Source organism: Onychomys torridus, chromosome 3, assembly GCF_903995425.1.
Source record: "Onychomys torridus chromosome 3, mOncTor1.1, whole genome shotgun sequence".
Lineage (NCBI taxonomy): Eukaryota > Metazoa > Chordata > Mammalia > Rodentia > Cricetidae > Onychomys > Onychomys torridus.
The window spans coordinates 75,567,718-75,587,821 of record NC_050445.1 but is presented as its reverse complement, the minus strand read 5'-3'; the positions used below and the strand labels follow the sequence as shown (position 1 = coordinate 75,587,821).

At 37.5% G+C, this 20,104-nt stretch overlaps 1 protein-coding gene across 2 annotated transcripts in view; it reads right to left on the bottom strand.

The window, feature by feature from the left end:
• Hgf (hepatocyte growth factor) overlaps nt 1–19,738 on the bottom strand; it is a 67,273-nt gene extending 47,535 nt beyond the window's left edge. The window contains exons 1-6 of one of the 2 annotated variants that reach the window (XM_036182928.1): nt 19,663–19,738; nt 19,284–19,458; nt 12,627–12,792; nt 8,892–9,004; nt 7,355–7,469; nt 1,448–1,590 (exon numbers count right to left, since the gene is read on the bottom strand). In XM_036182928.1, the coding sequence (XP_036038821.1) occupies nt 1,448–1,590; nt 7,355–7,469; nt 8,892–9,004; nt 12,627–12,792; nt 19,284–19,371 (625 nt within the window). In that variant the 5' untranslated portion in view covers nt 19,372–19,458; nt 19,663–19,738. The remainder of the gene's footprint in view (nt 1–1,447; nt 1,591–7,354; nt 7,470–8,891; nt 9,005–12,626; nt 12,793–19,283; nt 19,459–19,662) is intronic. The other variant, XM_036182929.1, reaches the window with a different exon arrangement.
• Between the last annotated feature and the right edge of the window lie 366 nt (nt 19,739–20,104).

Sequence of the window (20,104 nt, the reverse complement as noted above, 5' to 3'; positions counted from 1 at the left end):
AAGTGGAGGTTTATTTCCTTCCATGTGTAATTTAGAGACAAATATGAATTACAGACTTATTCATACAAAACAGACTTATTCATAATGTTATCACAGATAAGTTTATTATTTTTAAAAGAAAAGAAAACAATGAAGATGTTGGAGGGAACAGAATATGACATGGACTGGAAAGTCGGAATTTACAGAGACAAACTGTCTAGCACATGAAGTCAAGGGTTGCAACTTAATTAATGACAAACATATTCATTCACCTTCTTCATGACAATTAGCTAACAATGCCTTTACTTGTTCAGTAGTAAATAGCAACATAATATAAAATGGAGGATATAGAAAATACTGGGTTAATAAACAGGTACGATATCCTACTATAAAAATGGACATCATTCCAGAAGTATCTTCCCTTCCCCAAGTACTTCAAAATCCAAATAAATCTGAAAATGATTTAATCTGCATTTCATCTAGATTTGTGAAATCATAGGAGCTTTGACAAAACTGAAAAACCAAATTTATTCTGTAGCCAATAACTGAGAAAAATGAAACTACATGCAGTGCTGAAATGGTCACTCCATCCTTGCTGGTCATTTAGCTTTCCAACAAAAGAGAATACAGAGCTCTTTCATGGAGAACACAGGCCAAGAAGTGAGAACATGGCTTAGGTGCTTGCCTTCAGGGCAGCTTGGGATCAAAGCTTTGATCTTTTCAGATACTGTTTTGAATGGCTCTGAGCTCCAGTCATGCCTCCCACTTGGTTGTAGTCACATAACACCAAAATCCTATGGAAATGTTCAGTTCAGGGAAACCCTGGCAAATCTTCTCTTGAATCTAATCAGCCTGGAATGTGCTACTTCAGAGCAGTTTACACCACGTTTCTTCAGAAGCAAGTGCTCAATGAACAGCACCAGAAGTACAAATAAAAGACTAGTTTGATCCAGGTCAGTGGTTCTCCACCTTCCTAATGCTGCAACCCTGTAATACAGCTCCTCACATTGTGGTGACCACCAACCCTAAAAGTGTTTTGTTGCTACTTCATAACTATAATTTTATCTGTTACAAATCATCATGTAAATATAGGATATGAAGAATATCTGACATGTGACCCCTAAAGGTTGACCTAGATTCTAGGTCCTCTCAGGTGGTCTATGGGAGCAGAATTAGAGGTAGCTAAGCTTAAGTGAACAAGTAAATGCTCACTGTTCCTTTCCCCAGAAGGCTATTCCAGGCTGATTTTGAAATTCACGTTGGTAACTGGCTCTGTTACCTTACATGAATCTGCTGACCACAAGTTTGTGATGTATTGTGTGAGAACACTCCCATAACTATCTATGCTTGCACTTGAATGAACAACATGCTCCTTGTAAGTGATTCATTGTTGTTAACCTTTAACATGAGTTACAGTTCTATACATGGGGTGCGGGTAGTGCCCCATGTAGCATTCAGGTTCATTTACCTTCTGAACACTGAGGAATGTCACAGACTTCGTAGCGTACCTCTGGATTGCTTGTGAAACACCAGGGTCCCCCTTCTTCCCCTCGAGGATTTCGACAGTAGTTTTCCTGTAGGTCTTTACCGCGATAGCTCGAAGGCAAAAAGCTAGTTTTAAAATGATAATCATCACAGTATAAGAGCATGCAACCTTAGTGTTGGCCTATTAATTATACGAGCTACTGGGTATGCTTTCCCCAAAAGTAGAGAAATGTGTCTATCTCATGTAACTTAGTGTATTTGTACTTCAACTTTGCCATTTCCAATATTCTTAAATATTTGAATTTTATTAAAATTTACCTAACTGAAATTCTGTATCCCATATCAAATTAGTAATTACTAGCCTCTGAATTCCCTCAAGCCCAAATGTTCTGAAATACAATTGTATTTTATAAAATATAATTTTAACACTCCAAATCACAAGTAACAAATTCTCAGACTTGGGAAAACCTGAGCCATCATCTCTGCATGTGGCTTCCAGATCTCACTCTTACACTGCTGATCCAGGGTCATTATCTGCTTAGATAATGCTTTCTCCTGAGGACTAACACACACACACACACACACACACACACACACACACACACACACACACTTGTAAAAAAGATTGACAACATAGCATGAGCCAAGAATCCAGGATCAAAATAAGCCTGGATACTACTTTTAGCTCTTTCTGACACCAACTTTGAGATCCATCCCAGCAGATTATTTAACCCCTCCAAACCGTCAGCCCACTAATTCAATAAGGAAACCCAGAGCTTGTAACAACTTAGACTTCATATGGCTATTTTGAGCGGTTTAAGGAGTTAATAAGACACTTGACAAATGGCACCTATAATTAAACACACCCTACTCATTGACAGTGTCATAACAAGGAACCAAATGGCTTATTCTCTTTAAAGGTTTTGATAATGATGACTGAGATTGAGGTTTGGTGTTCTCAGTTTTAGTCCATAAGTATGTGTCATTAGGTGTATCGAATCAATTTAATAACTTCACTTAAAATATCTAAAGATCTAAGAAGTATCCTCCAGCAAGAGATAAGGTGTGGTGGGAATTGTGTTCCCTGAAATATTGTGTGTACCCTGAAATAAACTTATCTGGGATCAGAGAGCAGATAGATCAAAGCCAAAAATGGTGGCTAGAAAAAGGGAAGAGTAAGCCATAGCAGAAGTTGGCGGTGGTGGTACACGCCTTTAATCAGCACTTGGGAGGCAGAGCCAGGTGGATCTCTGAGTTCAAGGCCACTTTAGAAACAGCTAAGCATGGTGACCATGCCTTTAATCCCAGAGAATGGGGGCAGAAAGAGAAAGATATATAAGGCGTGAAGACCAGAAACTAGAGCAATTAGAGTAAAGCATGTAGTTAGTTAAGCATCTGGTTGGTTAAGCGTTCAGGCTTTGGAGCAACACAATTCAGCTGAGATTCATGTGGAGGAGGACTCAGAAGCTTCCAGCCTGAGGAAACAGGATCACCTGAGGAACTAGCAAAGTGAGATAGCCGTGGCTTGTTCTGCTTCTCTGATCTTCCAGCATTCACCCCAATAACTGGCCTTGGGTTTGATTTTATTAACAAGTACTTTTAAGATTCCTACTACAATAAGGTGAAAGCCATTTACTTTTGTAAGGCTTATAGTAATAGGTCCTACATTTGTCTGCTACAAAACATCATAAAAGAAGAACATTCCTCTACAGGCAATACCAGTAAAAAAATTTTCAACCCAATCACATGTTTAGTAGTTAACTGGGCTTTCGTTAAAAGTTCTTCCTACAAACTTTAAAGATCTAAGTCTCTTAGTAAACATTATTTAAATGTGCTTTCTGTCCAGTGACATGATAGCTGAAAAATGGATATGGTAATTATCCAGAAATGTTCACATACATGAACCAAAATATCACATGCTACATTTAAAGTTATTATGCACTAATCACAAAGAAAAATGAGAGAAACATCTTTTTAAAAGTAAAGATAATGTTATACCACATAATGAATACTGGCATGCATCATGTTCCAAGCAACATTTTACAATAGAAGTCTTTTCTCTGAGCATGAAGGAACACCACAATCAGGCCTTCAGAAGACATGAATCAGTGACCAAAAATTAAAGAGTCTATTTGAAGCTATTAGTAAACATGTGCAAGCAACCAAACTAGCATTGTAAGAGTTAAGCAACTGCAAAGTGCTTATCAATAAAGTGTTTATATCACACTTCATCAGCATTTTAATATAGGAAATAGAAATAAGACATTAGGTCATGTGACTGATGGAAGTTATAATGTAATTAAAGATATTTATAATTCTTAAAGCCTTAATAAGAATTTATTTTCAAAACATAAGCCGTTTGTTTTCATTAGCTGTACTTCCATCATCCTAGAATTCTGTGTCTGTATCCTGGGTTTGTAATATTGCCGGAAATACATTTTCTTTCATTTTTTGGCACTTCTCTCCAAATGTTCCTAGTAAATTTATAACAAAATACTTCTCCATCAGAAATAAAACTGACTCTTGTGTTATATATTTGATGAAGTAACTCATCAACTAAATTTACTTAAGGAAAGTCTATTGTAAGTTTATACTGGGGCAAAAGCAGTGGTAATATTAGTTATTAGTAATCATTGTACCATATGTACATATCACCTGGCTGGTGTAGGAATGAAGTTCCCCAGACAAATATTTATTTCGTTGCAAGTTCATCAAAGGAACAATACTGTACTGAAGCCACGAGTGATTTCAGAAACTGAAGCAGCATGCCCTGGGCCTGTACACGTGGGCACCAGGTCCTCAGCATCTATACATTATGGCTTCTGGTTTAGTGCTTTTATGGGACTTCTGAGTGTGTACACAAGTGGGTTTCTGATCCTTGTGCTTCTGTTGGGCTCTTTTCCTCTCTTTGCTTTTCCGGTACAACTCTGATGTAATAGTTTTTGTTTTGGCTTATTATATTTTGTTTTGTTATATTTATTATTATCTCTTAGAAGCCTGCTTGTTTTCCAAACAGAGACAGACAAGGAGTGGAACTGTTTGAAAGGGGAGGTGGGAGGAGCTGAGAGGAAGGTGATCCATAATCAGAATATATTGTGTAAACAAAATCTAATTTCAATAAAAGGGAAAAAGTTTCAAATCATAAAATAAAGTTTCCCAGTATAACAAAACAAGTAAGAAACTATTGGTTGAATATCAACAGTTTCAGAGGACTACACTTCCAATTAAGATTGAGAGAAGGAGGTGGGGCTTCCAGATGATTTGTAGAGCCAAAAAAAAATTAAAAGGTTGTGAAGAAGCAGTGTGTGAGAAAGAGTTACTTGCTTGTTTTGTTTTGTAAGAAAAATACAAGTAGGAAAATTCAAAGAAAAGTAGAAATTTAAACTAAAGATGGCCAAAAGAAAAAAAAAATTCTCACTACAGTTAAATCAGAAAATGAAGAGGAAATATGCTCTTGTTTTTATAATTATAAGTCAATTCACATCAAATTCCTCTTTAGGTCACAGAGGTTAAGGACCTTCTCATTTCTTTATTTGTTGCTTTTGACCTTTCCCCCAAACCAGCTGGCTTTCTTTTATATCACAAGGTGTTCAGTCTGATTATCTTCAACATCCCATACTTGACCAGGGTATGAAGCCTCACCCACTCTTTTACTTATAGGTGTTCATTAGACAAATGTTTATGTGAATGTGTTACAAAAAAGGTCTGTGCCAGCCTGTGGTGTCTGTACTGAGCTGTTATCCACACAGATACTATTTTTATCTCTGTCCTTGCTGTTAGCAAAGTTTAAGAGAGATAAGTGAAGAAATATTTAAAACTGGGTTATGTCCAAATATACTCTAAACCATAAACTAGGTCTTCTGGGTGCTAGCCTCCCTTTTTGTTCTTTTAATATAGACTATGTTCATAGGAAACTTGATCTATTCTATCATCTGCTCCATTAATGAATGTTAGGTGGCCAGTGAAGGATAGAGATGTAGATATCAGGTCACCTGATTTTCTGTTAAGCTTTTGTACTAATTTCAACATCTATCATCATCTTTCCATTAAGCCATTTATAAAATATTTCAGTTTAGAAAGTCAACAATAAATAACTCTGCTAGACAAAAACGTGTTTCTTTTTCCATTTCTCATAAAATTAATCTTTAGTTAACACCTAAGTTTAAAGTGGTAAGCTATCATGAAGGTATTCCAATAAAACTGCTAATTGATGAAAATTAAGTATTGCTTTCATTATATAAAAAAGGATTTGAATAACATACAAGATATCCATGTTACTTGGCAGACTGATGGATAGGAAAGCCAGTTCCCAGGGAGATCCATTTCGCATTTATTCCTCTAACAGAGACTGGCAATCGTGGAGCATTTGGGTTGAAACACAACCTATCCTGGGGAGTCCAGCATACTCTCCTGATCTAAGGTACGACTGATTTTGATGGTATTCCTTTGTTCATGAAAAGTTAGGTCTAACTACTCAACCAGTAGGTTTTCTTCAGTCTGCATACCCCTAAGGGAAGACAAAACTAACTATATTATTTGCCTTCTAATCTAGAGGTAATACCATGTTTTAGAGGCATTCCTTTATAACTGGTGTAATAACTTGGGAAAGTTGTTGTTTCCTATTATTGGAATACTACTACAGAGCTGATTCACTTGGACAGTCACTAGCTAGTGTTTATAAGACAAAGTCCAAAGCTTTCATAACAGCATTGAACACCTTAACTTTTATATTATACAACAGTTGGTTAACTCATATCATTTTGCTAAAACAAAATCAATCATCTTTCACACATATGCTTTTAAAAAGTAGAGATGAATGAAAGTGTGTTCATCAAGGGAAAGCCATCACATTTTGCTATGACAGACAAGTCAGAGCACAGGAACCACAGAGAGACTCACAATCTCATGCTGGAGGGTTGCTCCACACACTGGATGTACTACCAAACTGGTAAGGCCACTTACCATCTATGTATGACTCTGAAAACACTAAAGTTGCTTGTGAAAACATTAAGATTGTTTGGGCTACATTTGTACTCCATAATTAAGAAAATCAACCTGTCCACTATGCTATTTGTCTAAGGAATGTGTGAAATAAACAAGTTAACTGTCTACCAGGCATTTAAGCATGGTTAACTAAACTTTCCACTGAAGTTCCTAACCAGGTAGAGATGTTTTAAACTATTTAAGTTCTTTTAGAGATTGTTTGTAAAAAAGGTTTGGAGATCATGGACACATTTAGTTCTCTAGTGTATAAAAAATGTTTATGCTTTTCTTCCATGATGATTAAAGTCCCACATACCTATGAATATTATCTTTATTGATCTTCAAATACTATTCTCCTGCTACAATGAATAAAGTTCTCTTCACTGTAGACATAAAAAATCTTTCTCAAGACTATAGGCCACAGGTGACATAAGGATGAGAAAGCCTGTTAATCTGGGGTAAAAGACCTTTGACTAGTGGCTCCCAGCTTTATCGACATTTCAGAACCAGTCCAGGAGCCTTATTCCCACCCCCACTCTGGAGGATCTAATTTAATTGGTTTGTTTGTACCTTTGGTAATGGTACTTTGTAAGGTTTGCAGTGAGTAATTTTAACATACAGCCAAAGCTGAGATACTGAGGTTCCATACCTTTTGTGAGGTCTAAATCATGGGTTCCCCATGATTTTGTAGTACCCTCTCAAAGGTAAAAAGCATAGAAAACATTTAAATACTAAGTTTGTTAATCTTTTGGTACTCATGAATCATGAATCATGTAGGTTCTGGCCTTGTCCAGTCCAGCAACGCTGACTAAGTGATGACGGAGACAGTGCTATCCAGAGGACTAATGAGCAACTGTTCACATGCACACAAGGGAGTTGCTTCCTCTTTTCTTCATGCTGTTCTTACCTGTGTTCATGGGGGATCATGGAATTCCAAGGTTGACACTTGATACCACTCTTGGTGATTGATATTGTCCCCTTGTAGCTGCCTCCTTTACCAATGATGCAGTTTCTAATATAGTCTATGGAATAACACAGAGAAAAGATGTTAGAACTATGTGAAACACGTGCTGTGCTTACTAGAGAGGAAGAAGAAGAATCCACTTAAGCATGTGGGTCATTTGCTGATACAAACAGTTTCCCCAAACACTAAGAGTTCTTGCCTAAAGCTTGTGCTAATATGTTTTAAGCAACACATTCCAGAATAATATAAAACAAACAAGTTGAGTAATCTTACATTTTAACTTTGAGTATATAATGGAAGCTAACTATAGAAATTATTCTGCATCCTTAATTTGGATTAGTTTACATACTCAACTGGGTAGAATACTGTGACTTGATTGAATAAATATACCTAAGAAAATATTAAAAACAAAACCTTGTTAACTTCCAGAATCTATTTTAAATTCAGAAACAAAATGTAAGAAAACAAAACTGATTTGTCTTCTCCAGCTCAGTAAAAAGTGTGTTTGTTTTGTTTTGTTCTTCTTGTTACCTCTCCCTGTTGGTATGTGTAGGTTTCCAGGAAATAACCACATTGGGTTAATTATTATTCTACTTTTTTTTACAACATTTCAACTTCAATCATATTAGTTATCAGACAAGAGGATGGGCAGCTAGCCAACTGGAGGAAGACTGAATAAAAAGAACTCATGTTTGATCACAAATTATACTTCACATAGGTGAAATTATTAGGATATGTAAAACTGTCCTATTTTCTACTCTTAGCTTTTACTTAAAGATCCAGTAATTGACATAAAGGTATCTGTATTTGGCATCCACATTCTAATTCAATAGGACACAATGTCCTTATAAAAAAATTAATAAAATACGGATTATTTTCATGAATTCAATCCATAATTGTTAGTTTATATAATGCAATATTTAACCTGTAAAGTGAATCAAAAATACCTAATGTTCTATACTTATCTCATTGCTGTATTTTGGCTTTTAAACAGTATAAATACTTTACACACCATATCATATATAATATAAAATCACATAATAGGCAAATTGACAACTTCAATTCCTCACATTTGCCTGAAATCTCCATGCTTTGTTATCAGCACCAGCCACCATTATGACATGAGCCACCCAAATTATAAAGCTGTTGTAATTTAAAATACTACCTTAATCTTCAAAGTTGCCACAAGACAAGGTACGCTGATCTCATAACCTAAGTGATACATTAGACAATGAATGCAGAAAATACTAGCTGAGGAGGGAGAGGGATGTAAATTAAGGGAAGTCTGGGAAGCACAGTCTCTCAGCTAGCATTGTGTCCTGACAGTCACCATAGTCAGGGTACTGCGTTCTTCCCACTGACTGTGGCAAAGGTCAGAACCTGACCAGTACATCAGCATGGAAGACCTAAGTGGTGAGGAAATGCAAGCATACATTTTATCCTTCAATTTATTATGTAATGCTTAAAAAGAAGGCATTACCTTTGTTTTCATAGAGGTCAAATTCATGGCCAAACCCCTTTTTCACTCCACTTGACATACTATTGAAAGGGAACCAGTGGCATCGTTTTCTTGTCTTATCAAAAACAAAGGCCCTGAAAAAGATAGCTGAATGAAAAGAAAGAACACCATAATTTAACAGTTTTTGGTTTTTAATGGGCACATGATTTACCAAAGAGGATGTATAGAATGGGGAATTATTGCATGTTAAAGTACAGTGGTGTGTGTGTGTGTGTGTGTGTGTGTGTGTGTGTGTGTGTGTGTTTCCTATTTTGATGGAACAAACAAGAAAGACAAAACAAAGATTCTGTAAGTGTAGATTAGCAAACAAGATCATTACTCTATGGGAAGTTTTGACATTAATCTTAATGACTTGTAGAAAAAATGAAGGTTTCAACAAGCAAATCATTGCATACAACTACCTAGATTATTTCTGAAGGCTTTTAATAATTTTGTAAATGCCCAATTAGTTGTAAGCTTTTATTTGTAGCTATATACAAGTGATTACATTTGCAATATCATAATTAGCATGTAAAGTTTATAAGTATACAAATATATTCCAAAATGGCGTATCCCCTGGGCCTGGTGATGTAGCCCTGTGTCCAGCTATGGGGATGCTGAGATTGGAGAAACATATCCAAGGCCTGTATAGACTACGGAATAAGTTCAAGGCAGAAATGAACAGTTTTTGCAAGACTCTGCCTCAAAACAAAACAAAATATGAAATGGCTAGGAATGTACAGGTCAGTGGAGGTAATTTCCTAGCATGGATAAGGACTTAGATTTCACCCTCAGTCCTGCAAATAAAAGAGCTAAACTGATTCTCTAAGCTGTGTTAGGCTGAGTACCCAGGCTTCTGGTACAGACGGCGTTGTGCTACTCTTTCTCTCTCAGAGAAGCTCCTTACTGAAGCAGGCAGTGCTTAACACACAGACTCTTAACTGTCAAAGTCCTGAGACAGCCACTGTAGGAACCTGGCCCCTCACAAAAGAACATCATAGAGAAGGGGAAGAAGGGATGGAGGAGCTGGGAGATGGGGAGGAACTTTGTGAAATGCTGTCCCCTGGACACACCCTGGCTGTTCTACACAGGATTTCACAGCACCTCTTGCTGCCTACAAAAGACCAAGCCAGTTGAAAATTCCAGCATGGTTGAAGACAGGCTCCTGATGACATACCCCCAGATGAAGACTTATGGCCAATTGATGGCTGCTAAGGGAGAAAGGGTCATTTTGCTTTCAGGGATGTGGCTACTGGTAGATCACCCATGCTTCAATGGATGGCCCAAAGCCATGCACAGATAAATACCACTAATTAAAATCAATAGGTATTTTTTAAGGATCTGAATTTTGGAGGAAGATGTATTGGAGGACCTGAGAATAGCTGGAAGCACTGGATAGGACTGAGACACATTGTAAACATACAAGAAATTTTCAAAGAAAAAAAGGTATTAGGCAAATTACCACCCCTAAGCAGTGCTTTAAGAAAGAAGAATCTTAATGAAATGTTTGGAAACTGTTATATAGCATATCCTTGTTTGGGGAGTCATAAAATATGAAATTTAATGAGGAGAATGAGATCTGACTGTAAGAATGCTATGTTCCTAAGTCAATGTTTCCTAAATAAGTTTATCGGCATATACATTTTATTTCAAAACTATTAACATTAGACAATATGTTTTCAATTCGTGTTCTTATGGAGGATGTTAACATGTGTCCTCACTATTCCTGCAGCTAATAGTATACTGCTTTGGCCAATGCTTATTGAAAGTATTCACTAAAACAAACTGATAAATACCCACCACATACTTCAATTTTTTTTTAAGTAATTTCAACCAGAAAAGTAGGTGTGATTTCCAGTCTATAAACCATTTCTTTCATTCCATTATAACAGCATAGGCTCTCCAAAAAGTACTTCTGTGTATTACTTCACACTTCCATGTGAAGTGTGTGGGACTACCACATTCCCTGGGCTGAATTTTCTCTAAATTTACTTTGGCCTTCTTTTTAAACTCTGCATTAGAAATCCACAAAGAAATGTGTTTCTCCTATTGTCTTTCCGCTACCCTTCGACTCTGAGGCGGGAAGACTCAACTTTAACCCAGTTGCCAACAGAACATCTCCATAAATTTACGCAACTCAGACAGTGATTGAGAGTAATCTTTCTTGCTTTATTTTCTCCAATCTCAAGGCTTTTTTGTAAAAGTCAGAATGAAATACAATTATCCTAGGGATAAGCTTACAAATCCAATTCCCACTGTGGTTGCCAGAAAATGTCTTCCTGAGAGTGGCAGTTTGGCTTTAAAAACAGAAAAGAGATAGTCTTTCCTCTGCCTAAGTCTGCTGAAGACCTTCTATGACCATGTCCTTCCCTACAGGCCCATAATCCTCATTTCTCCAAGACAGGGAACACTAAATGGTAACTTCTCACATGAAATCACTGAGTTCTGTATTCTCATAAAAGGCTACCGTGAAAATATAATATGCAAGAAATGAACATTGATAGAATTTCTTCAAAAATATCATTTCTTAATATCATGAATAAAATCGAGGGCCTTGCGCCTTCTAAGCAGGCATGCCAACACTGAGCTACATCCCAGACACATAATCTCTTGTTAACGGTGTATTATCAGTGTATGTGTGTGTGTGTGTGTGTGTGTGTGTGTGTGTGTGTGTGTGTCCCTGAGGGAATTAATGTGTACCACATTTGTGCAGATGCCTTTGGAAGCCAGTAGAGGACATCAGATACCCTTGAACTGGTATCTGTGGTGATGAAATCCCTGATATGGGTTCTGGGAACCAAACCCAAATCCTCTGCAAAAGCATCAAGTGCTCTTAACCACTAAACCATCTCTTTAGCAACCAATTTATTTTTTAAGGGACAAAAGAGAATAGAAAATAAACCAAGAAAACATGTTTTTGAAGAACTCTGTGTGTGTGTGTGTGTGTGTGTGTGTGTGTGTAGCTTTGTAGCCCAGGCTAGTCTTGAACTCATAATGACCAGCTTCCTATGGTTTGAGATTATATGAATACACCACCACATCTTGCTCAGGAAATTATATTATTGCTGCCATTTTGGATAAAATTTTCCTCTTGCTGTTTCAAAATTGTAAGCTTTCTCCTGTGAGATCACTGGAAAAGTAACAAGGGGACTGTCAAAAGATAAGGCCCTCTCTACTCGAAGCCACACAAGCCTCAAGTGGCTCCATCTCTTTCCACCATACCTTTATCATCACTCTCCCTGACTTCTTTGAAACAGTCTCTGCTGCTAACACCAGTTGCTCTAGGCTTGTATATAATTCTCTCAACACCTTTTATTTAAATCCCTACAGAGATGACATAAGTTGCAGCAAATTTTGGCTATTGCCCAGTTTCTACCCAGAAAACCCTTGCACTGTTCTTCTACAGAAGAAAACAAGAGACACAATATTTTAGAATAAAAAAGAGACAAAATTCAATCCATTTTGATTTTAGCTCAATGTTCATTGTTCAAAATCCATAACCAAAACAACTGTGTACTTTGGAAGGCAGTTTTCAGAGCCTCCCATGCTCATTCAGAGTTTCCATCAGCTCAGAGCTGTCTGCTCTTGTAATGAATTCAAGCTAGACTCAAGCTCACTCTAAAGGAGTAGCATCGACTAGCAAAAGGGAAGAGAAAATATGATTATTATATACTTACTTTATTTGGAAATTATTCTTAAGAAAATAAAGAGACTTACTTGCAAGTGAATGGAAGGCCCTTATTCCTAATACATCTATTGGCACACTCATCTGCAGAGTTCATTTTTTTGGTTTTAATCTTCAATAATGGGTCTTCCTTGGTGAGAGTGGTCTTTGCTGACTTTTTGAATTCATGGAGTGTATTTCTTCTTTTCTTCTGTCCTTCTATTAATACAAAAATTAAATAGTTCAACATGAAAGAAAGGCTTTTAATAATTATAGAGGGGGAAATTCCTTAAGGGACATCTTCAAGATAATGACTTTATATGACAGCATAGTATACCTCTAGGGGATGGGATAGAGTGGGATAAGGATGTGGAAGAGCAAGAGAGAGGAACATTATAATTATGCAAAAACAGATAGTTGCTATGTAAATTCACTAATCTACATCCTTTCAAATGAAGGACGCATTGAAAAATTAGGACAAAGTTCACCCCAAAGAATAAATAACCTTAAAGAAGAATTATTTTAAAAATAGGACAAAGCTCACCCTAAAGAGATGAAGTTCTCCAGACAACACAGAATCAAGCATCAATGCCAGAGGCATCTGCACGATTTGTAATTAAACTGTTCATTCTTCTCTCAGTGGTTCCTCATATAAGTTACAGTGTTAACTAGGTAAGTCTACCCAAAGGCAAGTGAGAAACTTCTCACTAAAAACCCTGCATTAGACAAATTCTCCCACTTATTCTTTAAGTGCTTCATACCATTCATATTTTAGCACCTCTCTTCTAATTTTTGTAAGAAAAAAAAATGCATTCAGTGTTTGGTATACTATTCCTCAATTTCATGAAACTATTTGCATTGAGATCAGACCAAATACTATAAAGTTTTATCCTTTAATGTAGCAATACCGTTTTTCTTCATAAAGGGACAAGACCTCTAGATAGCATGAAACTTACTATAAACCTGAAAATAGAACCCACACATCCTAAAGATCTTAAATTTATGCATAATTTGAAAGTAACAAGAACCTGTTGCTTCATTCTTAATTTCCTAAAAGTACCCAATCAAATACTGATCAAATTAATCAGCATTAATCATCTATTAGACCACAACTATTGCAAAACAAGTATGGAACTATGCACATATGGATGTCAATTTGTTTAATATCCTTTATGACAATGGCAGTTCAATACATTCATTTATAACTGGAGGTAAGTAAAGACATAGGGAGAAATTAATTGACTACTTGGAAGACTTCAGACTGGAAACCCAGAGACCCGGCTTCAGAGCTAGCACTCAGAACCACTCACACTGCCATCTTTTATCTAAGACTTGCTAAGAATGCGTGTGGAAATGTGGCTTGTAAACATTTCCTGAAGATTTGGTTCAGAGCTATCAGTTGAAGAGAAGCTTGGATGCTACAGCAGGAAATGCATTCCTGGTCTTTAAATGTGGTGAAGTGTGTGAAGAAAAGGGTGAAGCTTTCTTTGCAGAGAGTTGGGAAAATGGCTACCAGAATGAAGCAGCAAGAATGTCATAATACCCTGTTTGCCAGAAACCTCTGGCTCTGGTTGGTTTGCTAAGTATGCAGATGCTACTCATTAATGTCTTTCCTAATCTGAAGTCAACAATTAATAAGGGAAAACATACACTTCTCTAAGTTCTGAGTTCTTTACAAAACTCCAGACCACGGTCTCCAACAGACTCTACTAAACCCTATAGCAATGCTTTCCCTTGGGTTATAAGATACAAGTACTGTCATGTAAGAGATTTTATTTAAAAAAAACCTTGATAGATAAACTCAATCAAATAATCTATCAGTATGTTATTTATTGAATTTGGGGTCAAAATCTCTTGCATAACTGTGATAGGCTGCTGAAGCTGGCATTTCTATTGACTTGCCAAATGACGTTGTTTAATTGCATGAAATTTTAAGATACCAATTGTTCAATCTAGAAAAGAAAGGTCAAATTAATGAATGGAGTTATTTGAGCTATATTCATTAAGTAAATATTGTGAATATAATTAAGATAAAATAGATTTTTTAGAGTTTTGGTATTGTTTTTGAAATTTCATCACTTAATTTCTGACATAACTATTATTCTTATGAGAAAGGAAGTCATAATACTTGTAGACTGGCATTTCTGTCACAGAATCTTGTTATTGAGAGATAATTTTTTCTGTCATTAGTTTCTCTTTCCGTGGCCTTATTTCACTACTTCTTTGGTGCTCCTAAATATTCCATGACATGATAATAATTTAATTCCTTATAAATTTGAATATTTCCTGGAAGTGATAGGAGCTTACATTGAGAAATGTTTATTTTAAAAATAACTTTTGCCAAAATTAAATATATATATATAATGTATATATGAATATATGTGAATTCTGCCAACTAAGAACATAGTATTGGTCTTATGTACAATGTGCTTTTATATGTGTCTAAATAAGAACAAAAAGTACTTTCAAAATAGCTATGATAAGCATTAAGTTCATAAGGCATTTATTTTAGTAATTATCAATCAAAACAGAGACACAGGCCAATGCTATAAAACACTGAAGACTGTCTGTAGAAAGGAGGCCTCTGCAGTTATTGACTCTGATTAATTTTACAGATCCTCAGTTGTCCTATTGAAATGTGTTAATGTATGCTTTTGCCTCATAAAACAAGCTACTCTCACTTGCTGGTAGGAGTTCCATGACTAGAGATCAAAAAGCATTCTGAGAAATAAGTAAATCCATAATCTCCCTTTATTGAGTAATAAATAGAAGCCTCGGATCTTCAGTGCTAATAAGGACCAATCAGAACCAGATACCAGGAATCCCTCAGCACCATGACATACGAACTTTCCCTCATAACTCAGTCCGTATACTAGATCAGTGACTAATTATTCCAAAATATAAAGTTCAAAGTACTTATACATCATTTAATTCATGCATCTACAAAATTAATTACTTCTTCAATAGAGGAAAAAAAGCAAAACAGAATCATTCAAAATCAGCATCTGAAAATGAAATTCCTTTGCTGAAAATAGATTTCACTGTCTCTTCCACATGTATCAACTGATGCTTATTTTACTGAAAACAATTAAAAAGCCAAGCTTAACTTGGAAAAAAATCAAAAATATGTTTGTATCAGATTTTTTTCTACTGTTTTTTAATCTGTCTGTTAGTTAAAGTGTATAAACAAAATCCGGAAATGAAATCGAAGGGCAGGAGAGCACTGCAAATCTGTCAGGCTTTCCTGTATTTCAGCTCCTCTCTCTTCTCCCAGCTTAGGAAAATATTCTGGAAGGTATATTTCCTGAAGGACCTGAAGTTCCTGTTAGAACTGAGCTCCTCAGGATCCTTGTGGAAACCTACAAACAGAGAGCTGGGCCAAGCACATGAAGGTGGCTGCAGAAAGACACATTTCTCCCACTGGCCCCTGGGCCTCACACTCATTTCTCTCACTACCTCATATATTTTCTTCTGTGTGGAAGAACCATGGACTTCAAAGGAAAGCCAGGCAAAGGAAGGATTTGCAGGGTGTGGAAAGAGCAGGAGTCTGGTTCCCCATAACTGAAGAAAACTACCCACATGATTAGTGATTAACAGTTTGAACTGGCAAGATGTTAAGATGAAAGTGTACAAATAATTGGTTGAAGGCAATGGTTGTGAGTGGAGAATTTTCACTCCTAAAGACAAAGATCACAAAAAGAAGTCTCAGTTTCCACTGCCACCATCTAGGACTCTGACTTCACTCTGACAGGAATGCACTCCAACCTTTTGGAGAAGCTAATCTCATGGTAAATGAGTAGGGAGAGCTTTGGCAGGATTAGACAAGGTACTGCAGGCTGAGAAGCAACATGGCAATTCCTCTCCTGAAGACTTGCAGGGTAAAGTGCTCAAGGTGAGGTGAGGAGTCTCCCCCTCCTTCCTACTTTGTTTTCTGGAGTTCCACAATGTAGATGCCCCATCCTCGTCTGTCTCCTCTGTCCTACTCTGCCTGCAACTTTCTTCAACACAGCAAGAAAAGCAGCCACATAGAAATTCAACTATCTGTGTCCTGTTCGAGCAAAATATTCACTTGCTGACTCCAATATTCACTACAGAGACCACTTGGTTTAGCAAGACCTACAAGGTTGCCATTCTGTCCCTTCTTACTTTCCAAACACAGGCTATACTCCCACTAGGAACCCAGTATACCAGTCCTAAGAAGTGACCTTGAATTACTGTCTATAGATTTTGTGGAGCATCTCTTACACTTTCTTACCTCTGCATTTCAGGAAACTTGGATTCTCCTGACTAGGGTACCAATCATGTTATAACTCATCTTCTCATACTTGACTTGGGTATGACATACCTCCTAAACCAAGTTTGAAGACTAAACTAATGAACTCTCAACTATACTATAATGACATTTTCTGATACAGAAATTTTGTTTTATTTTACTTTTTGCTAATGTTGGTTACTTTGATTACTTAGTCAAGTGATTTTTCTAAAGTATGTTTGAGCTAATTGCAGTGTTGGGGTTTAGTATAAGAAAAATTACATTTTCCATCACTTAGAATTCAGAAATTTCAATTCGATCACTTAGTTGATAAAGACAAATTTTAAGACGGACAAGCCTCGATTTTTACATGTCAAATAAACTGAAGAATGCAGGTAGCAGAACTAAAAGCTTTACAAGTTCTCTCTTAGCACTATAGCCCGACAAATGCAGGCTCTTCTCCCATTTTCTCATCTCTGTGCTCTGCAGTGCCCTGTATATCAGGTATTCATTTAATGTTTATTTCTTATACAGAGTATTCAATATTTGTTAGGAGTATTTAGTGTGGGGGAGCAGATGACAATTCTATATAGTAGATGAACTATAAAACTGCTTGGCTCATCCACATCAAATATTTCTCAAGAAACTTCTTTAAAAATTATCTCCACAATGTCTTCTGTAAATGACTGCCTGTCCCATATCAGAGCACCCACTTACTTTCTGATGGGTAGCCATGCAAGTAACAGCAACAAAGTAAATATTCTGTGTTAGATGAAAAGCCAAAGAACAAACTCTCCTTATATATTCTAAAAAAAAAAAAAAAAAAAAAAAAAAAAAAAAAAAAAAAAAAAAAAAAAAACTACCTATTTCCATTTTGGAAGTTATTTAAAACAAGTAAATTGTTAAGACAAAGTTGCAAACACAACAAAGATGGGCCCTCTTTTGATGACAATTTTAGTATTATCTGCTTCAGGAATTATTCATGACATCTATCTGTAATTCCCAACAGCCCTCTCCTGGTCTGCCAGCACACTCTCAGGCTGCTCTCTGTATACTCAGGAAACAAAGTCATTTCAACATTAGCCAAAGTGAAATATAATTACAAATGTATATCTCCTGCCAAAAGTGTGTAACGCACGCCAAAAGACAAATAGACATTGTCTTTAGTCGATCTACTGTTTGAGTTTTCCAAACTGAGATCTTGCATTAGCTCAGCTGAGTTCAGGTAACCATACTTCAAGACAACAACATTTCAATCTTTGAAAAGTAAAATCAGCAAACTGGACCAAGATTACAATTTAAGCTAATGCCTCTAATTTAGCAATGTCTTAAAGATCCACCTTAATATGACACATCTTTAAGTTCTTTTCCTCTTCTTCAGGAATATTTACCTATACCCTTTGAAAGGACCCTTTCCAAAGTGTCTATTTTTCACAAGGAGTTACTTCCCAATGTAGGAAAAAAACAGGTGGGTTCAATATTTTTTATCAGCACTAGCTACTTCTTTTATTACATCAGATCCTAGATCAGGGGTGTGATAAATGTCATAGTTATCTTCAATTATAAGTCTGTTTCCTTGTTTTCTTGTTTTTAAACGGTCACCTATCTGCTAACTGGGTACTTGTTACAGTCCTTCTTTCCCTGTGTGTTCCCTAAAGTTCACTGCCTTCTTCTGCCAGCACCCCAGTCCAGCCACTGCAGGAACAGCACCATAGCTCCAGATGTTTCCTCTACCCTAGCTAATAAGAGGACACCTTCTACACCAATAGACTAGCTTCCTAAATACCCATCTGAACTAGTCCGAGTCTCCTCCCAACCTCCAAATCAGGGGAAGAGAGAGAGAACGTTGGGCTGCATCCATCCCAGTCACAGATGTGTTCCTCCGTGCACTGCAGCATCAAGGGCAATCATCCATACCCCGAGAGAAGAGGAGCTTGGAAGGAAAAGCTTTCTGTTTCATTTTTATGGCATGCATGTACTCAGAGCTTAATCTGCCTCCTCCAAATGAAAACCTGCGTAATGTCATAATTTGGAGCTGAAGGTAGATGGACACTTATAGGAAATTCTCCTTTGGGGAAATCATGAGTCCCTGGTTAGATTGACCATCACTCTCTCCTCTTCAAGCCAAAGTCTGTCTTGTTTTTAAACTTGGCCAAACCAGCAAAGTTCCAGCCAGTGTTAGCACTTCATTCCTATCCCATAATTCCGAACTGCTCAGCTAAATGAGCTGGGGCCTGATGGGGGTGGGGGTATCACTGAGGGATGTTAATTATCATTTTAAATGTTTTTCAGACAGAAAGGGAATGTCAAAAGAAAACATAATGAGAGGTTAAGAAGCCGCACACCACACATGGAGTTAGGAAAGGAAGCTGGAAGTAGGGTAGAGAGCTTCTTGGAAGGAAAGACAAGGTCAGCCGAGAGTTAAAGCAATCAGTCTCTGAAGCAGAAGTAAACTTACCTGCATAGGGGATGGTGACAGGAAGCAGGAGGAGGTGCAGGAGCACATGCTGCAGCAACAGGACCGACAGAACTTTGGCCCCCCACATTATGCTTGTTGCAGTTCGAGCAGGCTGATCCCTCTGCAGGAGATGCCGGGCTGAGAGAATCCTGTTGCGAGCCGGTCGGGTTCTGAGCTGCTTTTATTGCGATGAGCTAAGTTTGTTGTGTGATTAACTGGAAAGATCTAGGTCTGAACTCCCTCTTACGGTAAGAAACTGTTTAACAACAGCCCTTTACTCTCTTCCAGCCCCTGCCTTTCCTCAACTCCCCCCCCCCAAACACCCAACAGATCCCAGCTCCCCCTTCCACGCACCGCTCCCCCCAAGAAAGAAACTTACAAAGCAAAGGTCACCTGGCCAGAGGCCAGCTGCAATTTAGAAGCTCGAGCTCCAGATCCTTGTGGCTCCTATCCGAGTGGGGAAGGGAGGAGCAAGGCTCAGCCCAATCGCTAAGTCAAGGCACAACACCAATTCGCCCCCGTATGAACACGAAATGCATGTGTTTACATATCTATCTGGGAAAAGAGGAAGGGGAAGCAGCCTAAGAAGAAAGCGGAGCAGCCCTTCTGCCAAATGAGTCCCAGCGCCCAAGGCTGCGAGTTTGCAGTGCTGGAGAGATCCATGGATGGAACACCGACCCCAGTTCCCTGGGGTTTAAAGACAGTGCAAGCAAGCAGAGGCAGGGAGCCAGGGCAGAGTTTAGGACAGCCCAGGTAGAGGGTGGGCAGGTAAAAAAAGGGTGTGGCCTTGAGGGATGAGAATAAATAACAGCAGAAACAAA